The sequence below is a fragment of the Lontra canadensis genome, unplaced genomic scaffold (assembly GCF_010015895.1).
Source record: "Lontra canadensis isolate GAN:19392208 unplaced genomic scaffold, GSC_riverotter_1.0 scaffold14, whole genome shotgun sequence".
Taxonomy (NCBI): Eukaryota; Metazoa; Chordata; class Mammalia; order Carnivora; family Mustelidae; genus Lontra; species Lontra canadensis.
Genome location: NW_022631008.1, coordinates 5,958,848 through 5,978,809, shown reverse-complemented (window position 1 = coordinate 5,978,809; position 19,962 = coordinate 5,958,848). Strand labels below are relative to the sequence as shown.

The window sequence follows — 19,962 nt, the reverse complement described above, 5'->3', positions numbered from 1 at the left end:
TCTCCACAGCCAAATTTCTGCTTATTATCTTACCAAAAAGTCCTGACCAATAGACTACTTACTGGTTATCAGTAACTGTGTGAGGGAATGCCAGAAAATAAAAGATAAAGGCAACCTTTTGGATTTAGTTGTAATTAGACGGACCCAGTAAGTTGAATACTCTAGTCCAAGAACCAACCACAGGTGATCTCCCTGAGAAAGATCCTACTAGCTACCTAGGGATTCTAAATTCCCAGAGATCCCTGAAATTGCTATCAGATAAATAGCTACAGAATTCCATGTGCTAACAGTCATTCTTTTAGTAAAAAGTAGTACTGGTATGGTGCTATGCTTAGGTTGCTATGAAGTGTTCAGTAACTCCCTGATTAACAAGGGCATGTGACCAGGTATAATTCTTTGTATTTTTGAGCAAAAATAGGCATATGCAATCTGAGAAGACTAGATATTGGAGATTTAGAATATCAAAATTATCTTTGACCTAGGGCAAGAACTTCTCTAAAGAAAATGGTAAATAATTAGGACATTGTGTCAGCAATATAAACTGGAGAGCTATTAGGAAAGATTCCCAGGTTCCAATCTTAGACTGCTTTAGAAGTGTGGAGGAGAGGACTGTTGGAATCTGTTTAGGTGATCCAAGTACCCAAGGCTGGAAACAATTCTTTGTCTCATTTGGGTTTTCTTTAACCCCTTACTTCAAATTTATATAGTAGCTGGTGTTAATAAGCAAATATTCTTCTAAAGCACCTAATAGCATGTCCCTGGTCTATTCCTAGACATGACTTTGCAGTTCTCTGTTCCTACATTTGCCCTAGCTAAGAAGCGTTAGATTCAAGCCCCTGTATCTTTCAAAGGCAGTGTTTTCTCTGTACTACATCTATTTTCTACTAGATCATTACCCAAAGCACAGTAAACATGCTATTTAAAAAATCTACTGAGGGGTGCCTGGGTGGCTCAGATACTTCAGCATCTGCCTACAGCTCAGGTCATGATCCCAGGCCCGGGTTGGGTGCCCTGCTCAGTGGGGAGCCTGATTCTCCCTCTTCCTCTGCCATTCCTTCCACTTGTGCTTTCTGGCTCTGTCAAATAAGTAAAATCTTAAAAAAAAAAAAAAAAAAATCTCTTGAGGGGTCCCTGGGTGGTACACAGTTGGTTAATGTCTTGGTTTCAGTTCAGGTCATGATCTTGGGGTCCTGAGATTAAGCCCTGAGTCAGGCTCTGAGCTCAGTGAGGAGTCTGCTAGAGTTTCTCTCTCTTCCTCTGCTCCTCCCTGTCTTGCTCACTCTAAAATAAGTCTTAAAAAAAAAAAAAAAAAAAAAAAAAAACCTTGCTCCTTCGATCCCTCTACTAGTTACTACTCTATTTTTCTGCCTATAACCGTTATAGCAAAAGTCAAGAATTTTCTTACCTTCCTCTGTTGCCTCTTTTCACCATCTTCTTTTATTAGGGAAAAAAATTCATAGAAAAGCTTAAAGGACAATCCAGTGATCTACTTAAAGTGAAAAACTGTTTTGCCATATTTATTTCATATGTATATATTTTAAACTTTTGAAGTGCACATGATTCATCTAAGAATAAGGTGGTTTTCTTATACAGATACCATTATTCCACTTAAAATACCTAATTTAATAACCAGTCCATATTTAGATTTTTCCCATTTGTTCCCCAAATGTCATTTGCAGCTTTTTATTCTCCCCGAAGCAGGATTTGATCAAGACTCTGAGTTTCTGAAACAGCTAGACCTTTTGGCTTCTTGAATGTTTGTGATGTCAGTAATTCAACTTACATCGCTCTTAGCTCCCTGTAATAACTAAAAGTTAGGTCTAATGTTTTTATTCAAACCTTTTTGTAAGAGTACATCCACTGCTGTGGTCTTCATTTACATCACACAATGTATACCTTTCCCAGGACTACTGATAGTTTGGACATTTGTTACGTCATCTGATACCTGTTCCCTATCAGACATTTCTCCACTGTTCTATTAACCACAAATGATTTACACATTGCCAAATCTACATTTGACCTTTGAAACACTCTTCAGTTGGCTTGCAAGATACCACGTTTGCCTGATTTTCCTCCTAATTTATTGGCTGCTCCTTCTTGGTCTATCTGGTTCTTCTATGTAACTGTTTTTCATTTTCCCTGCTCTCATTTTCCCAAGTGTTAAAACGTATGTGTCCCAGAGTTTGGCCTTGGGCTCCTTGCCTCCTCTTTTCATACTCAGTTTGGTGATCATATCTAATCATAGAGATGTAAGATTATATTCACCTCTCTATGGAGACATTTCCACTTGGATATCTAATAGAGGTCTCAGAACTTGGGTCTAAAACCAAACTTATTCTTGCCTCTTAAACTGTCCCTCCTGATCATCATCCCCAATCAGTTAATGGCATCTCTATTCTAGTTTCTCAGCCAAAAAAAAGTCCATCTAATCTTGGTTCCATCTGAAGTCTCACCATCTTTATTATATGATCATGTCCTATTCAGTGATTGCCTAATTGGTCCTTGTTGCATCTGTATCTCCTCATCACCTGGGATATCCCACCCAGTCTGTTCTCATACAGAGTGATTGTTTAAAGGTCTAAGTCTTTTACTGAGAGGGCTTCCTAAGTAAAAAAGACTTAGTGGTCTACAGGGCCCTAAATTACATGTACTCCACCCCACTTTATTTAATTCTAGTCTCACCTGTTCACCCTGCCTATCCCTCACTGGCCAATTTTTGAGTTTTTCAAAAACTTACCTCAATGAGACTTGCTGTGACCACTGTTTAAACTGTAGCATGATATCCTGGTTTTTGTTTTTTGTTTTTCCCCGTAGCATACTATATAATCATCTGTTCTGCTCCCTCTGCTAGAATGGAATGAGGGCAAAGATCTTTGTTCATGGAAGCGTACAGTGCCTGGAATAGTGCCTCAAGCATGGTATGTGCTCAGTAAATAGTTTCTGAATGAATTTCAAATTACTTCAGGGTTTTCAGATTAGTAGTTCATTGAACAGAGATTTAGTGGATCAGAATATCCCATTTGTAAAGTATTTTGGAAGAGGTTTTGGATGAGGTTTGGATGTAAAGTATTAAGAAATAGACACAGAATTGAGATGACTCTTAAAACAGGGCTGGCTTTGAGGGGTTTGTGCTCCATAATGATTACAACAAATGGGCTTCATGACCTTTAATTTTGTAGCATTTTTGGGTATTCACTATAAAAACAGAAGAGTTTCTATCCTGCTCTCTTGTCTAATCTTTAGTAAGAAAAAGTGGTTCACTATATGATATGCATTTTGGGAGTATGAATGCAACTAAGTGCCCAGCAGGGCTACTACTACTTGGTGTGCCTCAGAGGTCAGTCTGGTCTGTAGGAAGCCAGTTCCTGACTCTTAATTGTGTAAGCATTTTGCTATACAAATCTTGCTGAAATTCATAGTTTCGGGTTTTTTTTTTTTAAGATTTTATTTATTATTTAGTTGACAGAGGTCACAAGTAGGCAGAGAGGCAGACAGAGAGAGGAGGGAAGCAGGCTCCTGCTGAGCAGAAAGCCTGATATGGGGCTCGATCCCAGGACCCTGGGATCATGACCTGAGCCGAAGGCAGAGACTTTAACCCACTGAGCCACCTAGGCACCCCAAATTCATAGTTTCTAATCACAGTTTTCTCTGGTGCCTACTGGGCACCATTTGAAAGCTGGAAAAAATCACATTGTAGACATTGATGGTGTCTTCATATTAACAAGCACGAATATTGGAAAACCTTTCCCATCGCCGAATGCCTCACTTAAATAGGCAACAGATGGAAGATGCTCTAAGTCACTTATATGTTCTTTTCCCCAGATTTTATTAACTGTTAATCAAAAATGAAACACGTGAGAGGACACTTGACTGGAGGGGAAGGACTATAGAATATAGAAAAAAAAAATACAGAGCGAGTTGCTGTGAAGAGAAGTCATGGAGACTTCATAGAATAGAAATGGATTCTCTGTTATAATCATACCCATTTGGCAGAGGCCTTTAACACATGGATTCCAAAGTGTCAAAAGCCTCTATTTGTCCAGTTTCTTCCTATATCGTGGTGATGTTTGTGTTTGCATATCATAAACTTTATTTCAAAGCTGACAGCTCTTTGTGCACATATGTACATGTATTTACTGCTCAGTAAGAAATCCTGGTACCTTTTAGATGAAGATGAGAAGATACTTAGCTCAGAGTAATGCTGCTTTGGTAATTGTCTTTCTCAGAGCTCTACAGGGCAAGATGTTCTTCTGGCATGTGGTTCTTTATTTCTGGTACCTTGGGATTTCCCTCTTTTTGAGCCTGGCAACATCTGACAATTTGTTTTTGGAGCAGGAAAAGGGGAAAGCAGCAGTTAACCACTAATGTTGTCTCAGCCCATCATGTTGCCAGAGGACAAAGATGCTCTATACTATATATGTCCTTTACACTCCGGAAGTGAGGTTTAAGCTATCAAATTTCTTCATAATAAATTTTAAAATAATTAATTATAATTAAATCTGTCCTCAAAGCCCACACACAAAAAGGCCTACAATTACATAGCACTAATGTTTGCGACCCAAGATAGTTCTTAATGAATTTGGATGTTTTCCTTGTGGTCATACCTGCGTGATAATTTTGGTAAGTTAGTGAATATTCAAAGATATATCCCAGAATTCTCATGGGAGTAGAATATTAAATAATGCACTTGGGGGTATCTTTGTTTCACTAACTTGATGAGTTCTTGTCATGAAGAGATCCATCCAGATGTCATTTCATTTGGGTTTTACTTTTTCCTCATTTGGATTTTTTAATATTGAGATGTAATTTGTAAAGGTCTTAGAGGCTGTACAACTCCATGATGGGTCATCCTAAAGTAGAATATTTACTGCCTTTAAGCATAAAGCTAAAGAGCTTGGGATTTTTAAAGTTTTTAGGCTAAAAACAATGGGGCAGCAGAGGCAGTTTTAGAACCTATATAGTCACCTAGGAGAAATCAACCTGTAGGATATTTATCTTACTTACTACACAACTTACTAAAGTGAGGAATGCCAGTCCAAGAAGCTGGGGGAGCAAGAATGAGGGATAGTAAATCAAGTGTAACACCTGGATAAAGGAATTTATTACCATTGTAAACTATGTATGCTCAAGAACAATTTATAATTTAATAATGACTATGAAGATTACAGTGATAATGTGGGAGAGGTTTTAGTTACAATGTAAGCATGTCATTTGCTGGGTTCTGAAGTACTCCAAAGGTGTCTTGATATATTCCTGTTTGGGGTTAACAGTCTACTTTCTGATCAGACAGTACACAAGGATTACACGCTTCTTGCCAGCAGTCTTCTGGTGGTATGTAAATATGACTGGTCTCCTTTTCTCTCTTAAGCTTAATGTGGTATTTCTGGCTTCATTCACTGGCTTTCTAGCAGCCTCCCCATGTTAGCCTCGCCACATGGTCAGTCTTCTGTTTTGTAGGTTTTATAAATCCTAAAAGTTCTAGTTCAGAAACAGCTCTAATAAACCGAGCACTGGAGGCTATGGCTAAGGAAATTCACCATGTTACGTTTTTTGACATAAAGAAGTTAAAGTCTCAATGTTAAAACATGCTTTGTTAAACTGAAGTACAGTTCAAATACATATGCTAAATTAAACTATAACCCTTACTAGAAAACATCAATGTAATTACAATCCACTTTCATTAAGACATGAATGGTAAAGTACCTAACGCTTACCTAATTCTAATTTTTCATAACACTATGAAAACTGCTTCCCCTTTAACTTCTAAAAGTATATAATCACCATAGAAAAATAATAGAGAATTTAAAAATGACAGTTTTTGGACATTTTTGCTGAATTCTGGAGTATGACCTTGATAGAAGTTTTAGACCAAATATTTTATATTTGGTCTCATTTTAGATTAAATTTGGAATGGGTTTTTAGAAACAAGTTATTCTGGGATGATATGTATTAGTATTAGTATTAACAAGTAATAAGATTGTTTGGAAAACGTCTTTATAAATCTATTGTTGGTCTAGAGAAACTATAAACTTATACTCCATGTATACTCAGACATTACAGAACTGGTTTGTTAAAAGGATACTGGATAATTTCATTCCTTTCTTCTGAGGTTACAGAACTTGCATCCATTTTTTCAGCAGCTGTCACAACTGTTGCAAAGGCCTTTTCAGAGAGGAGACAGAAGAAAACAAAAATCTCTACCATTGCCAGATATTTTATATTGCACTTGATGACTCTGTAAGGAGCCAGGTCAAGCTGCTGGAACTGATAGCTGGCATTTTTAAAATATTCCACCAAATTTCAGATTCTCAAAACTTCTCATTCCTAGAAGGTGCCAATTACACATATTTTTAAAAGGTGACATCTGTTAAGGCCTTCAACAAAGTTAACTTTGTAATACTCTTCTGAGGATGGAAAGAAATTACTTATCTTAGTCTTCCATTGCCTTGCCAAGTATTCATTGTACTTCTTGATTGCTAAATCTGTTGTACAGTTACTCCGATATTTTTTTCTTTTTTGTGATAAAGGAAAAGCTAGTTAATAATACACCTTTGTTTTGTGGAAAAACAGAACCAACCTAAACTGTATAGTTTTTGCTTACTGTTAACTGTGGGGTTAGATCATCTACTTATTTTGACCTGGCATGAATGCAGAATTGGCTTGGTTGAGGAGTGTGGAATGAGAGTGCAGGGGACTTGGAGTGAGACTATTGAGCAGTTAGCTGCTTTTCTGCAAGAGATTTTACAGTGTGAGGTGATTTATGCTTCCCAAACAAAAGAACAGGGCATTAAAAACAGAAAAAAAAAAAAAAAAAGATGAAAAGATGAGTTCCAAAGTCCCCAAAGTATAAGAACCCTAGCAGAACTGTCACCGATGATTAGACAAATAGCTTACTCTGTTCGCCATGACCTACCTCTGACCAGTCCACAAGGTTGATTAGCCTGCTACACTCTAGGTGCAGTTTATATGCTATGCAGATGTCTGGGGCGACATTTGGAATGCAGCCTTCTTCACTCTTCAGTGCTTCATTCTAAAAACAACAGTAAACTTAGATGACTACTTTTTAGAGATGATCAGGAACAGAAGCAGACATTAATGAACCCCCAAACTAATTTAGTAAGCCGGTAAATGAAGTCCTTTTGGTTTCCTTTAGTGAGTTGTGTTTGCTCCCCAATAGTTACCTAGTTCTTGTTTAGAATTAGGTCTTCGTTATAATCCCCTTAGTTCCTGATCACTAGAAGAATACTTGGGATCAGAAGAAAAGCCCATTTTTCATTTTAAGCAAATTATTAATTTTTTATTTTAATCATACACTACTAATTTCTGAGGCTCTAATGCATTTCTGGTTTCTGTAAAAAGTTTATGGACTTCCTGGGGATTTTCAGTAAAATGCCACTTCCAACATTTGTGATTATAGCAATAATTACAGCCTATTAATACCAACACATCACTACCAAGGCTGTAAGTTAGCTCTCCGAGAAAAGACTAGGTTCCTAAATAATCCCTATAAAAACAATCAGTGTGTGTGTGTTTTTAAAGGCTGATTTATTTGGCAGTGGGGCGGGGAGCAGTGGGCAGAGGGAGAGGGAGAAAATCCTCAAGGAGACCTTGCACTGGGTGTGAAGCCCAATTCACAACCCTCATTCACGACCTGAGAGGAAATCAAGAGTGATCACTTCACCTACTGAGCCAGCCAGGGGTCCCAACAATCGGTGTTTTTTAAATTTATTCAAAATCCATGGTTATTGAGAAAGTGTCTCACACATACATACACACAGAGATTGTAATATATCCTCCTAAAGACTCCTAAAATCGCACCAGATCTCTTCTGTGACCTACCATTAAAGAGAAGAATTTTAATTTGTGGTTTATATAATAAAAATATTTTGTGCTTTAAATATAAAATTATTCAAGCTCTCCACTACCACCATCATTGAAAACCATTGACTTATATTTTCCTATTCAGTATTAACTTGTAATGCTTATGAGCATGCTAACTTGGGTGCCTTTTTGGAATAGGAAACCAGTACACTGGAACATTCTTCGTAGATTTTATGGAGTCTAAATAATTTTTTGAAAAAACCTGAAACAGGGGCACCTGGGTGGCTCAGGGGGTTAAAGCCTCTGCCTTCGGCTCAAGTCATGATCCCAGGGTCCTGGGGATCGAGCCCTGCATCTGGGCTCTCTGCTCAGCAGGGAGCCTGCTTCCTCCTCTCTCTCTCTGCCTACTTGTGACCTCTGTCTGTCAAATAAATAAAATCTTAAAAAACAAACAAACAAACCTGAAACAGGTATAATCCTGTACTGCCAACTCCCTAGTCGTTAGGACTGCAAATTTACAGTATTTTTGTGGTGAATAAAGCCTGGGGTGTGAACTAAACTTCCAGAGTGATGAATCTGCTTCTTACCTTGAGATAATAATAAGGGTTGTTGAGCGCAGTGTGGAGGGCGATTCTTGGCGCAGCGTTCAGATGCTCCCGCAGGGTGTGGGCGGCGCTGAAGTACACCACCTCGTGCAGGGGCTGTGTCTCTGGTGGCAGAAGGTATTCTCTGAAACAGCCAAAGTGAGGTGTCCGTTTTTAAATAAGCACACATTTATGTTCAGTATAACATCTTTGTCAATCCTCTGTGGAAGACTGAGCAACAAACTTAAAAAGCAAAATCAACAACCAGAAACAAACAAATGAAACAAAAGCCAAAGAGCAAAGTTAGTACAGGTTCACTCAGAATTGTACCTCTTCCATGTAGTTTGTAAAACTCACATTCACTTGAGTTGAAGAAACCGTATTTTAGTTCTCAGTTAAACCTTTAGGAACGAATGCACCTAAGTCACATTTCTGCTCAAAACCTTAAAGCCAGAATTTCTTAAGAGTATTAATGAATACTTTCTTAAAGTAATTATTTAGAAAACTCAGATAACCACATTCCTTACCACAGCAGACATTTAACTCTCGACAGTGTTTAAAAACACACCTCAGACCTAGAATTAAGAATTTAGGAAATTCTTTTTGGATCACAGAAAATGTTTTAATTGATATGTTTCACAGAAATGGTACCTGGAAGGTTTTTGTATGTTAGAATTAAATTTTACCTTAAGAAGGCAGAAAAGGCTATAACTTTTAGCTTTAGAATATTGGAAAACAAATTGTTCATCATTAAAATTTCAGTTAAACCACTGTAACTCGGGTTTTTTCTCCAATTTATGAGTTAGTTGACAACCTAATTTTAATGAAATCTGAACTTAGGAAATAAAGCATTAAAAAGTTCACTTTCAGTGTCTAATGAGCCTATGAGTTTGCCTGTGCCACGACAGTGACATCCCTCTTGGGTAGCCTGGAGGGAGGAAACTGGAAGGGAGAAACTTTGGCAAACACAACCTGAAGGTAAGAGTAATATGTCGCTAGCTTGAGTAAAGTAGTTAACTCACATGCCTTCATAAAGATTTGGGGCTTAGTCCAGTACTGGACTTTAAATATTTTGGCCACATGATGGATTTCTGTCAGCTCCTTTTCCCACCAAGTGCAGGCAGAACAAAGCAGCTGCCTCAGCCCATGCACCAGGAAAATTACCGTCTTCCTCTGGATCCTAGATTTTTCCCATCCTGGGAGAAAATCCCACTCCACTTGTTCCACCTGTGTGGTCAGTGGCTTTGAGGAAGAGAGGAAGAGGAGAGGTATTAACCGTGTACCTTACTCCTCCCCATCTCAAGAGAACTCCTGGCCCCTTGCTCATTTCCACTTGTAAATGCTGCTGCTCCTTCTCTAGAGTTAAGCAGAATAAAGCCCACTTGCAAAAAAGCGTATGGGTTTGACTTGGCCCTAAGGATTCAGCATTCTATACCATATATACCATTCTATACCAGTTCTATACCAATACTATAGCATTCTATAGTACTGCTAACTAACCTCTTACTCAAGATTAAGTTAATTTAGCGGTAGCCTATAACATGGGTTTTGTAACATCAACCGCCTCCCTAGCCAGCTAGCTACCCATTTGTAATTTCTGACCGTAAACTATTCTACACCAACCTCAGGCTGTTTCTTCCCAATCACTATAATGACTGTCATTAAAAGACCCCATTGAAGTCCTGCTATGTAATAAGGACTGGAAATCAAACAAGGCAAGCAGAGTCAATTTCAGAAAAATCATCTCACATTTGTACTCTCTGCCCTCTTTAGCATCTTTAATGTTTAGAAATTTAGGTAATTCCTGAGGCAAAAGGACTTTCTGGATCTCATCGAAGAACCTCCATCAGAGGCAAAATAAAATATTTGCCTATGTTTTGTTCACACTGGCTGCTACATTAGTTGGCCACCACCAGTGACAAAACATCACACATGAGAATTTGTGTCCAACTGCAAATGCGGAGATGAGCAGAGATCTCCTGCAGCTTACCTGCTGTGAGAAGAAGTAAGCAATGAGCCCAGCACTAGAGCACTGCATGGTGCTCATTTTGGATTCAGATCAGAGTTCACAAACAAAAGAGAGATGGTTCTGAAGAAATGGGTAGGGACCACTTAGTATCAACAAGGGCTGCAAAGCTGAAGCTTGTATTTTGATGAAAACAGTAATGCAGAAAGTAGCACTTTTATTTCCTGTTCTCAGGAGTTTCATCAAGAGCTGCTCACGGTGAGCTGGGAAGCCTGGCTCTTGGAGTCTATTGCTTGTATTTATCTTTAATGAACATCTTTTCTCCAGGGCTCTAAGTTCTGTTCAAACACCTGTGATGTGGCCTCCTTGGAGAAAGTCAGGAGAGATGGAGAGGCACTTCTGTTGGACATCTCCAGACCAGGACTATTCCCTAAGTCCGAGCTTCTCTCTGGGTTTTAGCTGCCACATGTCTCCTTAGGTCTGTTTTAGCTCTAACATGCTACAATCCCAATCTCTTCCTGCCTGGGAGAGTCAATCTTGATAAAATAGTAAATCCTGGTATGGAAAACTCTATGATTTCACAACACAGCACAATTTGGTCATGCTCACCTTTATTCAGTAACTTCTCAGAAAGGTTAAAAAGTCATACACAGGTGAAAGATCATGGTCAAAGAGCAAAAGGAATGGTTGTCTGATTTCAGAGCCTTCAATTTTGGATTTGCGGGAATTCAGAAAGGAACCTGGCATCTGGCCTACAAATTATGCTAAAATACACTATAATTTTTTTCAGCAATAGCAATGGTCACAAGTTGGTAAAAGAAAGGAGCCAGATACTTGGGCAAGAAACTACAAGAACAGGAAAGCCCAGCAGGGCAAGGTTAACTGTATGAGTTCTAAAAGGTCAATTCTGCCCAGGACACAGTTCAGCATATTGCATTGCATCACTCGTACATGACACATTTCTCACTTTAACCTTCCTTTTGTCACACTTGGTTGATCATCTGGACCTCCTCCATGGCATTAGTAATTTCTCTCCAGTGATTAGGAACAATGACCCTGTTCCTACACTGTCCTAGAAATGGAACTTTTCACTTTTAAGAGGACGGGTAATTTATCAGAAAACTACTCTGTCTTCAGTGACTGAGCTGTTCTTTTCAGTACTTGATTATATTCAGTGCCTAGCCTGCTGTTTGAACTGCTGTTAAAACACAAAAGCAGCAATGACAAATAAATTTTTTCCTATTTTTTAACTATTAAATCATTTTGTTTTTCACATTTCTCTTTTTCCTATAGCATGTCCCAACTGCTTGAAAGGCAGCCTTTAGGTGGGTAATTTCACACACCTACATAAAACTGCCTTTTGGGAAATCTGTGAATTAGAATGATCTGGGTTTCCCAAAAAGGAAGCCTATTTTAAAATACAGGCAGAGCTAATGGACTCCTAAATTACTATGAGTACATTTCCCAACATGAAGGTAGTCCTCATAAGAGGCACTGCTATTCCTTAGAATGAAAGTCCTTTACTCGGGATAAAAGAGGACATTATGGCTAGCCTACTCTGTCTTCTGGGCTTGGCCCAGATCCAGCATTCTCCCAGCAAAGACAGAACAAGGATAAAGTGCAATGCAAACACTCTGTTACTAGAAAGGGGAAAGAACACTCACTTTTTGTTTCCACCCCCATCCCACCCCACACTCCAGCCTAATGAACTAGATCAAATTTGAATTGTGTTCTTCAACTGGCAATAAAGGACTGAACTAGTCATTTGATCAGACATCTTAATAAGGATGAAAAATGAATCAAAATTACAATTCTCAGCTGTACAGAGGGACCTGAAAAGAATAAAGCCTAATCTAATTTAGGAGAAAGTGCCCTGGACTGGCTATGGACAGCTGTCACTCCAGTGTTGTTGGGAAAACAGCCTGACTTTTAGCTTTTAAGAGCAACAGACTCACCTCACCAGACTTTCAATGAAGTTGACAACTTTTTCTCTGAGTACTTCAAATCTGGTCTGCTTCTTACTTGTTCTTCTTAATTCCTTCATTTCCAATAAGGACTATGAATGAAAGAACATATTCTTTTTGGTGATTCTGCAACAGAAAAGTCCTCAACAGGGAGTGCTAGGTCCATAAACAGAATGTGTAGAGAACGAACCAGATCAAAATGGGTTTTGATTTTTAAGGTCTAGACAGAATCCCTCCTAACTGTCTTGCTTCAAGTATGTATCAAGTAGATTTTCAGGAAAAGAGAAAAAGGATAGCTCACTTTATTGCTATCATGGTAGAGTGCCACCAATCCACAACCCCATTACTTCAGTTAAGAGAAAGACTTAACACTCAGAGAAAGACAATTATCATATGATCTCTCTGATATGAGGAATTTGAGAGGCAGGGCAGGGGGTTGTGGGGGGAAGAGGGAGAGAAAAATGAAACAAGATGGGACCAGGGAGGGAGACAAACCATAGGAGACTCTTAATCTCAGGAAACAAACTGAGGGTTGCTGGAGGGGAGGGGGATGGGAGGAATGGGGTGGCTGGGTGATGGACACTGGGGAGGGTATATGCTATGGTGAGTGCTGTGAAATGTGTAAGCCTGATGATTCACAGACCTGTGTCCTTGAAACAAATAATACATTATATGTTAATAAAAAATAAAAATAAAGAAGAGACTTAAAAGAAAAAGAAACAAAAATAGCCTTAGCCTTTGTCCATCTAAATAGAATAAATTCAATGTGTTCTGTCTTGCTTTGACTGAAAGCTTATTCTACATTTATCATAACTTGTTATTATGATACAATGAAGGATCTTTGCTTTGACAAAGAAGATCATAAACTTAGAAATATCTGAAAAAGATTATGTTGGACATACTGTGGCTCAGTTTCTACTCTCTACTGAATATGCATTTTAAAAAAATCAAGAAAAGTATCTAAAATTAATGGATTAGGCTCTTTTGGGTTTCTCTGACCAAACAACAACAACAACAAAATACATCAGATAAATAATTAGATTCCTTTTGGCAACAGTGTTCCCTTTTTTTCCTTACTAGTAGTTGATTCTTTTTTTCTCTCTGAGGCTAAAGAACAGTTCCCACCTATGTTGGCTAGTAAATTCCTCTCCAGTAAATTCCACCCTTCATAAATACAGAGTGAGGACGGCAATGGACCAGATAAACAGGATGTTCAATTTATAAGTGAGTTACAAAATCTGCTTTGTTGCTGGTTGTGGTTTAAAAATTAAAAACAAAAACATTTAGGCAGAGCTAATCTAGAGCACACACTGAAAAAAAGGAGTGCCAAGATGCAGCTGGAAGGAGAAGTTACCTTCTGAAGATGATAGAGGTCTGTCTTCTGAAGCCCCTTTGGCTGTGACCCAGAAGTATCTTCTTCTTCTTTGGCTTCTAATTTTTAATAGAAAACCAATATATAGCAACTAGGGTAAATCCATTCAAGTCAAAGAGAACAACTATTTCTACTACTCCAAGGGAAATAAAGTTTCATCTATTTTTTTCCAATGTGGCAAGGTATCAAGGTCACATCAAATTAACGATTTCCCCCAGAAGCTGAAGGTCTATAAATATTACATAATTATGTCGCAGAGATGGCTTCAACAAACCAGCAACTGGATTTTAAAAACATGACCACAATGAAAGCAAAACAAAGGTACATACAAAACCCCATAAGCCAAGAGCAAAAAACTCCAATTCTTTATATAAATGGCTTTTTAAGAAACAAATTTAAACTGTGTTCCTTTGATTATGCCAAGACTGTAAACAACACAAACACACACCCTGCAAACCCAGCCTCAACCTTCCAATTCACTATTTTTGACACAAGGCTACTTGAGTATGAAAGAGGTAGTGTGTAAAATACTTGAAATAATCTACTAAAACAAAGTGCACTATAGTTCTTTTGGCAAAAGGAACAGAAAACCGTATCTGGTAAAAGGTGTAGTTGTGCTTCTAGAGGGCATGAGGGCTCTAAGAAACGCTTTCCTCGTAAGGGCAGGTTTTAGGAACCTCACACTCACATGGCTTATTTGGACCAAATCTAAGACAACAGGATGTGACTGCAGAATCTGCATCATTCTCAGTCAATTTCGCCATGATGGGTAATTTCTGGCTCAAGAAAGATACAATTTAAGATTAAAATATCTAATAAATTCTTTGTCCCATTTCATTAACACATAGCAGAGCCTTAAAAATAAATCTGATATGACATTCTGACCTACTTAACCCTCCAAATGTAATTTTAAACCCAGACTATAAAATGTAGCAAGTGTTAAGGAACCAGAAATAGCATATAGCCAAATATTTGTACTTGTCCAATGTGGGGAGTTTAATTTCACTTTATTATTAACAATGTGTCATTTTGAGAATAAAGAAATACAGATATTTCTTCAAGACATTGGTTTTGCTCCAACTTGTAAAATTCTTTACCTTTCGAATGGTAATGATCTTAATCTCCAAACTTTCTATTTCTAAAAGCTGCATTCCTTTATTATTTAGTATGCCACAGAATTTGTTTCACCAACTTGTTAACTTATTGTGATATCTGAAGTTTTAATTTAGACAAATCTGAGTCCAATTTTGTAAAAGACTGAAATTTACCTAATTTACTTATATTAAGTCTTTTACCTATTTTGTGTCCTTAAGGGTGTCCCCTCACTGTCCTAGTGGCCACAGTTAAGGGGCATTTAAATTATGAATGAGGGAAAACAAAACAAAACAATGAGTTGGTTTAAGAGAGGTGGGCTCTAGCCGGGGCGCTAGCACTAGCTACCTGTGGGATCCAGAGCAAGTTACATTCTCTTCCTGGGCTTTAGTTTCTGTTTGTAACCGAACTCAATGCTCTCTATGATACTAATTTCTAGTCCTTTAAAATTTTATGACTTGAAAAATGGCTTGGCTCATGCTGTACTGCAAAAGAGCAGCGCCTACAAAGAACCTGAAGCAAACCCTCTTACTATTGTTCTTCCTCATTCTGGCTGCTCAGGTCACTCCAGGCAAGCAAACTGTCTCTTCGTCTTCCACTGACTAAGCACTCATCAGGTACCTAGCATGGCAGCTGTGGACAGATATGGAGGGAGTTCGGCAAAAGCAGTTTCCTTTAACCCAAAGGATTCTCAAGACAAAGGAACCCTTGCCAAACAGAGAAAGGATTGATACAGACATTCCAAGCGAAGTATTTTCACCATGCCATGTCCCATCTATGGGCTTACATACCAAGCTGCCTCTTTCCCTCACCTCCCAAATTACAATTTCCCTCTAGGGGGAAGTAAAGGGTGCACACTTGTTTTGTTTGTTTTACCAAAAGAATGCCATCCTTTAGTGCCAGAAAAGAGCAAGAGCCCATGAATGGTCAGGATCAATCCATGGTGCCCTATCAGAACACAAAAGTCTGTCTACATTAGAAAACAGAACCTGATTACCTATACACAATCAGGCTACGCCTGCACTCAGCAAACAGAAATGATGGCGTGGCAGTCAGGCAAAATCAAGGAAAACTATAACACTCCAACACTGGGGGATGCCAGGCTGCCTCAGTTCGTTTAGGACTGAAAGACTCCACTTTTCATAAATCCGATTAAAGCCGACCTCGTGCATATTTTGGTAATCAGCATACCAATGAGCCTCATTGCTGTGAAAGTGGTTCACAGCTATTATTTTTCAGGCTTACAAATGATTTATGCAGTGTTTTTGAAATCTATAAAGAACTTGATGAAATGCTTAAGAAAAAACATCTAAAAGGAATCCTTAATTATGATGCCCTGCTACTCTCTCCAATCTTTTTGATTTCTTTTTGTTTTTTTAAAGGTAAGTCCTCTAAACTGTCTGTCTGGAGGAAGAATTTTTTTTTTCCTGCCCATTTGATGCTTTTATTGTTTAAACCAGATCTGGAAGAGAACGATTTGCCTTATTTGACATTCTGAGGGTTGGTATGCTGACTGACTGTGAACTACTTTATCTCTTCATCTCTGAAACATCAAAAAGTGGGATTTTTCCATGTTATTTTATTTAAATGACTGTCATAAACAGTAGAATTGGCAAGATATTATATTCTCACCATCAAGACTCTGAAACTGGGCCAGAAACTCCTCTATTCTCTTTGCTGTGCTCCCAAGCTGCTTTTCAGAAGAGGACTTAAAAACCTGGAAACATTTCTGAAGTATGGCCATCAGTTCATCCTTTGCCAACATCCTGGAACAGAATCAGTGACAGGAGATATACTGTAACTGGAAAATTAATATACTTAAAAAACACTGTCTGCATATTAAATGTTTTGATGGTGTAAATTCTTCACTAGTAGCTACCAAATCTGGGGGAGAGATCTTCTTCAACATATGTGACATTTCAGAAGTATTTAGAAAAGTTCTCATGATGAAACCCAACTTAGAAAATGTACAGAGCTCCGTGCTCACAGCCTGACAGCAGCACGTACACTACGTTTGTAATACGGAGCAAGCTAGTAAACTCCTCTCACCCTTGGTTTCCTCTTCTATAAAATGGAAATAAGAATTCACGTATCTCACAGGTTAGACAGAAGCTTAAAAATTAAGTGAGAAGATGCATTTGAAGACTCTAGCACAGTGCTTACCACCTAGTAGACATTTAAGGTTAATGTTCCTTTCCTTCAGCTCTAAGTATGAGACAGAATGTCTGCTGAGGATACAACACACAAGCTACATTAAAGTTTGTTTGAAAGGATAAAAAAAAATCACAATCATTTCTCTAATTATTACCATTTTAGCTATATTTTACATCTTCTATGGGCTTTATGAACATCAGTCAGTAAATCCACTAAACTTTAAAAGAGGTAAGCAATTCTCTGTGTTTTATATAGCACAGGTGGAATGGTTGTATAACTCATTTAAGTCCACAGAGGAGATCTTTGTTAGAAATGGAGAGAACACAGATCTTCTAAAATTAGGATCCCGTTCTCAGAACCATTAGGATATCTCCACTAAGATCATATTCCGTTACAGAATGAAATGGAATTAGGTCAATATTAGTAATCATTAAGTGCCATGACACAAGTATAAAAATTATTCTCAGCAAATGGACCTAAGTAACGAAGACTATGATGATTTTAAGTTCTTACATTAATCATGAAGGAACACTCAGATCCAGAATGTGGGCCATTCTACAAGGTTACCATCTTAGGTTTGACATTTTTCATAATAAAAAACCTGGGAAAAATACTAATATTACTAAGTTAGTTAAAAGATATAAAAACTAAGGGGCGCCTGGGTGGCTCAGTGATTAAATGTCTGCCTTCAGCTCAGGTCACGATCCCAGGGTCCTAAGATCGAGTCCCGCACTGGGCTCCTGCTTGGCGGGAAGCCTGCTCTCCATCTTCCACTCCCCCTGCTTGTGTTCCCTCTCTTGCTGCCTCCCTCTGTCAAATAAATAAAATCTTAAAAAAAAAAAAAAAGGTATAAAGCTAAGTAGACTAAGACTACTGAGAAATTAAGCTGATTACTTCAACTAAAATTTAAACCCAAACCTAAAAATTAAAAAAATGTCAAATAGCCAATAAATATGGAAACTGGTAGGTAGGGGTAGACAAAAGTAAACTTCTGCCCAGTTTTAAGAAAAAGTACAAAATCTTCTCTTTCCTCCTTCCACAACAATAAAATATTTATCCGAAGTATTAGTAATCTTTACCTGGGAATGAAAGGCAACTAACAGGTCGAAGAAAATTAAGCCAACACATTTACTTCTTAATTACATTCGACATGATTTAAAATGTCTAGCTTTCTGTTGCCTAGATGGAATTAAATTGTTGACAGTTAACTCAAAGTCAGATACACTTGAACAATCTGTTATACCTAACCTTTAGCCCTACTCAAATAGCCAAGATCAGCATTTTCCAGGTCCAAGGAACCACCGGCACAGGCTCGCTTGGAGGGGCAGCAACCTGAGAACTAGCGGCCCAGGCTGCAGGCAGCCACACCTGGCATCTGTCTGCAGCTTAGGAAACAGAGTATTGAGGTAGGCAAAGCCCAGCCTATTACTCACTCTCAGAGCGCAAGAAAAATGGCATTAAGTCATATAATTTCAAAATCAAACTTTACAGTCATAACTTAATGTGGCATTTGCTTGGATGGGGTAGATCCTTCACTTCAGATGTAAACTTCTAGGAGTTCAGAAAGTTATTACTCTTTTTATTATTAGCCAAAGACAATGGTCTCGTAGTTTCCAGAGTAGCAAAAGATCTTACACTTATCCAAGTACTCTTTGGTTTAGTATTAAACAAGACTTGAAGTAAGGCTAATTAGAGCTAATAATGTGATCAACACAATAAAATCATTAATTAAATTTTTTCAATCTAATTATACATACACAAAATCAGCATAAACCTGCCTATCATCACTATTATCTAACATCATTCTAGAGTCTAGTTGCTACAACAAATTAAGAAAAAAGAAGTGGTACGAACATTAGAAAGGAAGATGCAATTTATTATTTGCACACAATGTTGACTGTAAGGTTAGGAAATCTAAAAGAACTAAGTATTAAAGAGTGTGAAGGATGCATAGGTGTAGGACATGTATACACATACACCTGTGTCAGGGCCTCACATGTACATGTAATGCATTTGATACAGAACTATGTAATGGAAAAAGGGGCATGCTCAAAATGGCAACAAAAACTATAGAAAACGCAGCAATGTATTTTACAACAACTATGTAAGACATATAACAAAAAGAAAGCTCTGAATAAATGGACATTTTTAAGTTCCAACCCCCAATACTGTATAGAAACAAATTCATTCCAAATTAATCTATACCTTTAATACATTTTGAAACAAAATTCCAGTGGGTATTTCTTTAAAACCCAACAAAATTATTCTAAAACATATCTGCAAAAATAATCATTCCTAAAAAGGGGGAACAACAATGTGTATATACTTGAGTGTGTGTAGTAGGGCTATGAATTTATCAAAAGGGGTAAGATACAGCGATTAAAATCAGACAGTACTTTGTAGGAATGGACAGGCAAGAGTGAGAGTAAGAGTCTATAAAGAGCTTGAGGACCATATGGGAATTTGATCCCATAGCATTTCTAATCATGGGATAGGATGTACTGGAAATAACTAGTTTGAGAAAAAGAGATTACTACACCTCTTATTACATCTATTTCAGAGAGAATAAAAATGAGCGTATGACCTGGGGGTGGGGAAAGAAGCAGTCCATCAATTATAAGATGCTAGAAGAAAATAAAGATATTTAACCCTTGTAATATCTAGGATCAGCAAGAGTGTGGGGAAACAAATACTGACATATTACTGGCACAAGTGTACCTTGGAAAAATACTGTTATTTTAGACCCAGAAAGTCTGTCTGTCTGTATGTATGTATGTACTCTGTGGAAATAATTATACAAACATATCAAATCATTCAGCCTTGGTGAAGAGAAGAATTAGAAAGAACCTAAATACAAACTGATCTGAACCAAGTCTGGCTTGGCATCCACGTACCACACCTCAAGATACAGTGTCCACGGTAGACTATTAGATGCAAAACACGTAACTACCACAACAAAAACCAACCAAATTCCACAAAAATCCAAAATTGTGTAACATCAAATACAGT

General features: G+C 37.9%; 1 protein-coding gene across 3 annotated transcripts in view; it reads right to left on the bottom strand.

The window, feature by feature from the left end:
- Positions 1–4,791: 4,791 nt before the first annotated feature.
- Positions 4,792–19,962, bottom strand: part of ORC3 (origin recognition complex subunit 3) — a 61,607-nt gene continuing 46,436 nt past the window's right edge. For 2 of the 3 annotated variants that reach the window (XM_032858086.1, XM_032858087.1), the window contains 7 exons: positions 16,432–16,565; positions 13,690–13,766; positions 12,327–12,427; positions 8,409–8,550; positions 6,914–7,030; positions 6,083–6,162; positions 4,792–5,510 (listed from right to left, as the gene is read on the bottom strand). In XM_032858086.1, coding sequence (XP_032713977.1) covers positions 5,405–5,510; positions 6,083–6,162; positions 6,914–7,030; positions 8,409–8,550; positions 12,327–12,427; positions 13,690–13,766; positions 16,432–16,565 — 757 coding nt within the window. In that variant the 3' untranslated portion in view covers positions 4,792–5,404. The remainder of the gene's footprint in view (positions 5,511–6,082; positions 6,163–6,913; positions 7,031–8,408; positions 8,551–12,326; positions 12,428–13,689; positions 13,767–16,431; positions 16,566–19,962) is intronic. The other variant, XM_032858088.1, reaches the window with a different exon arrangement.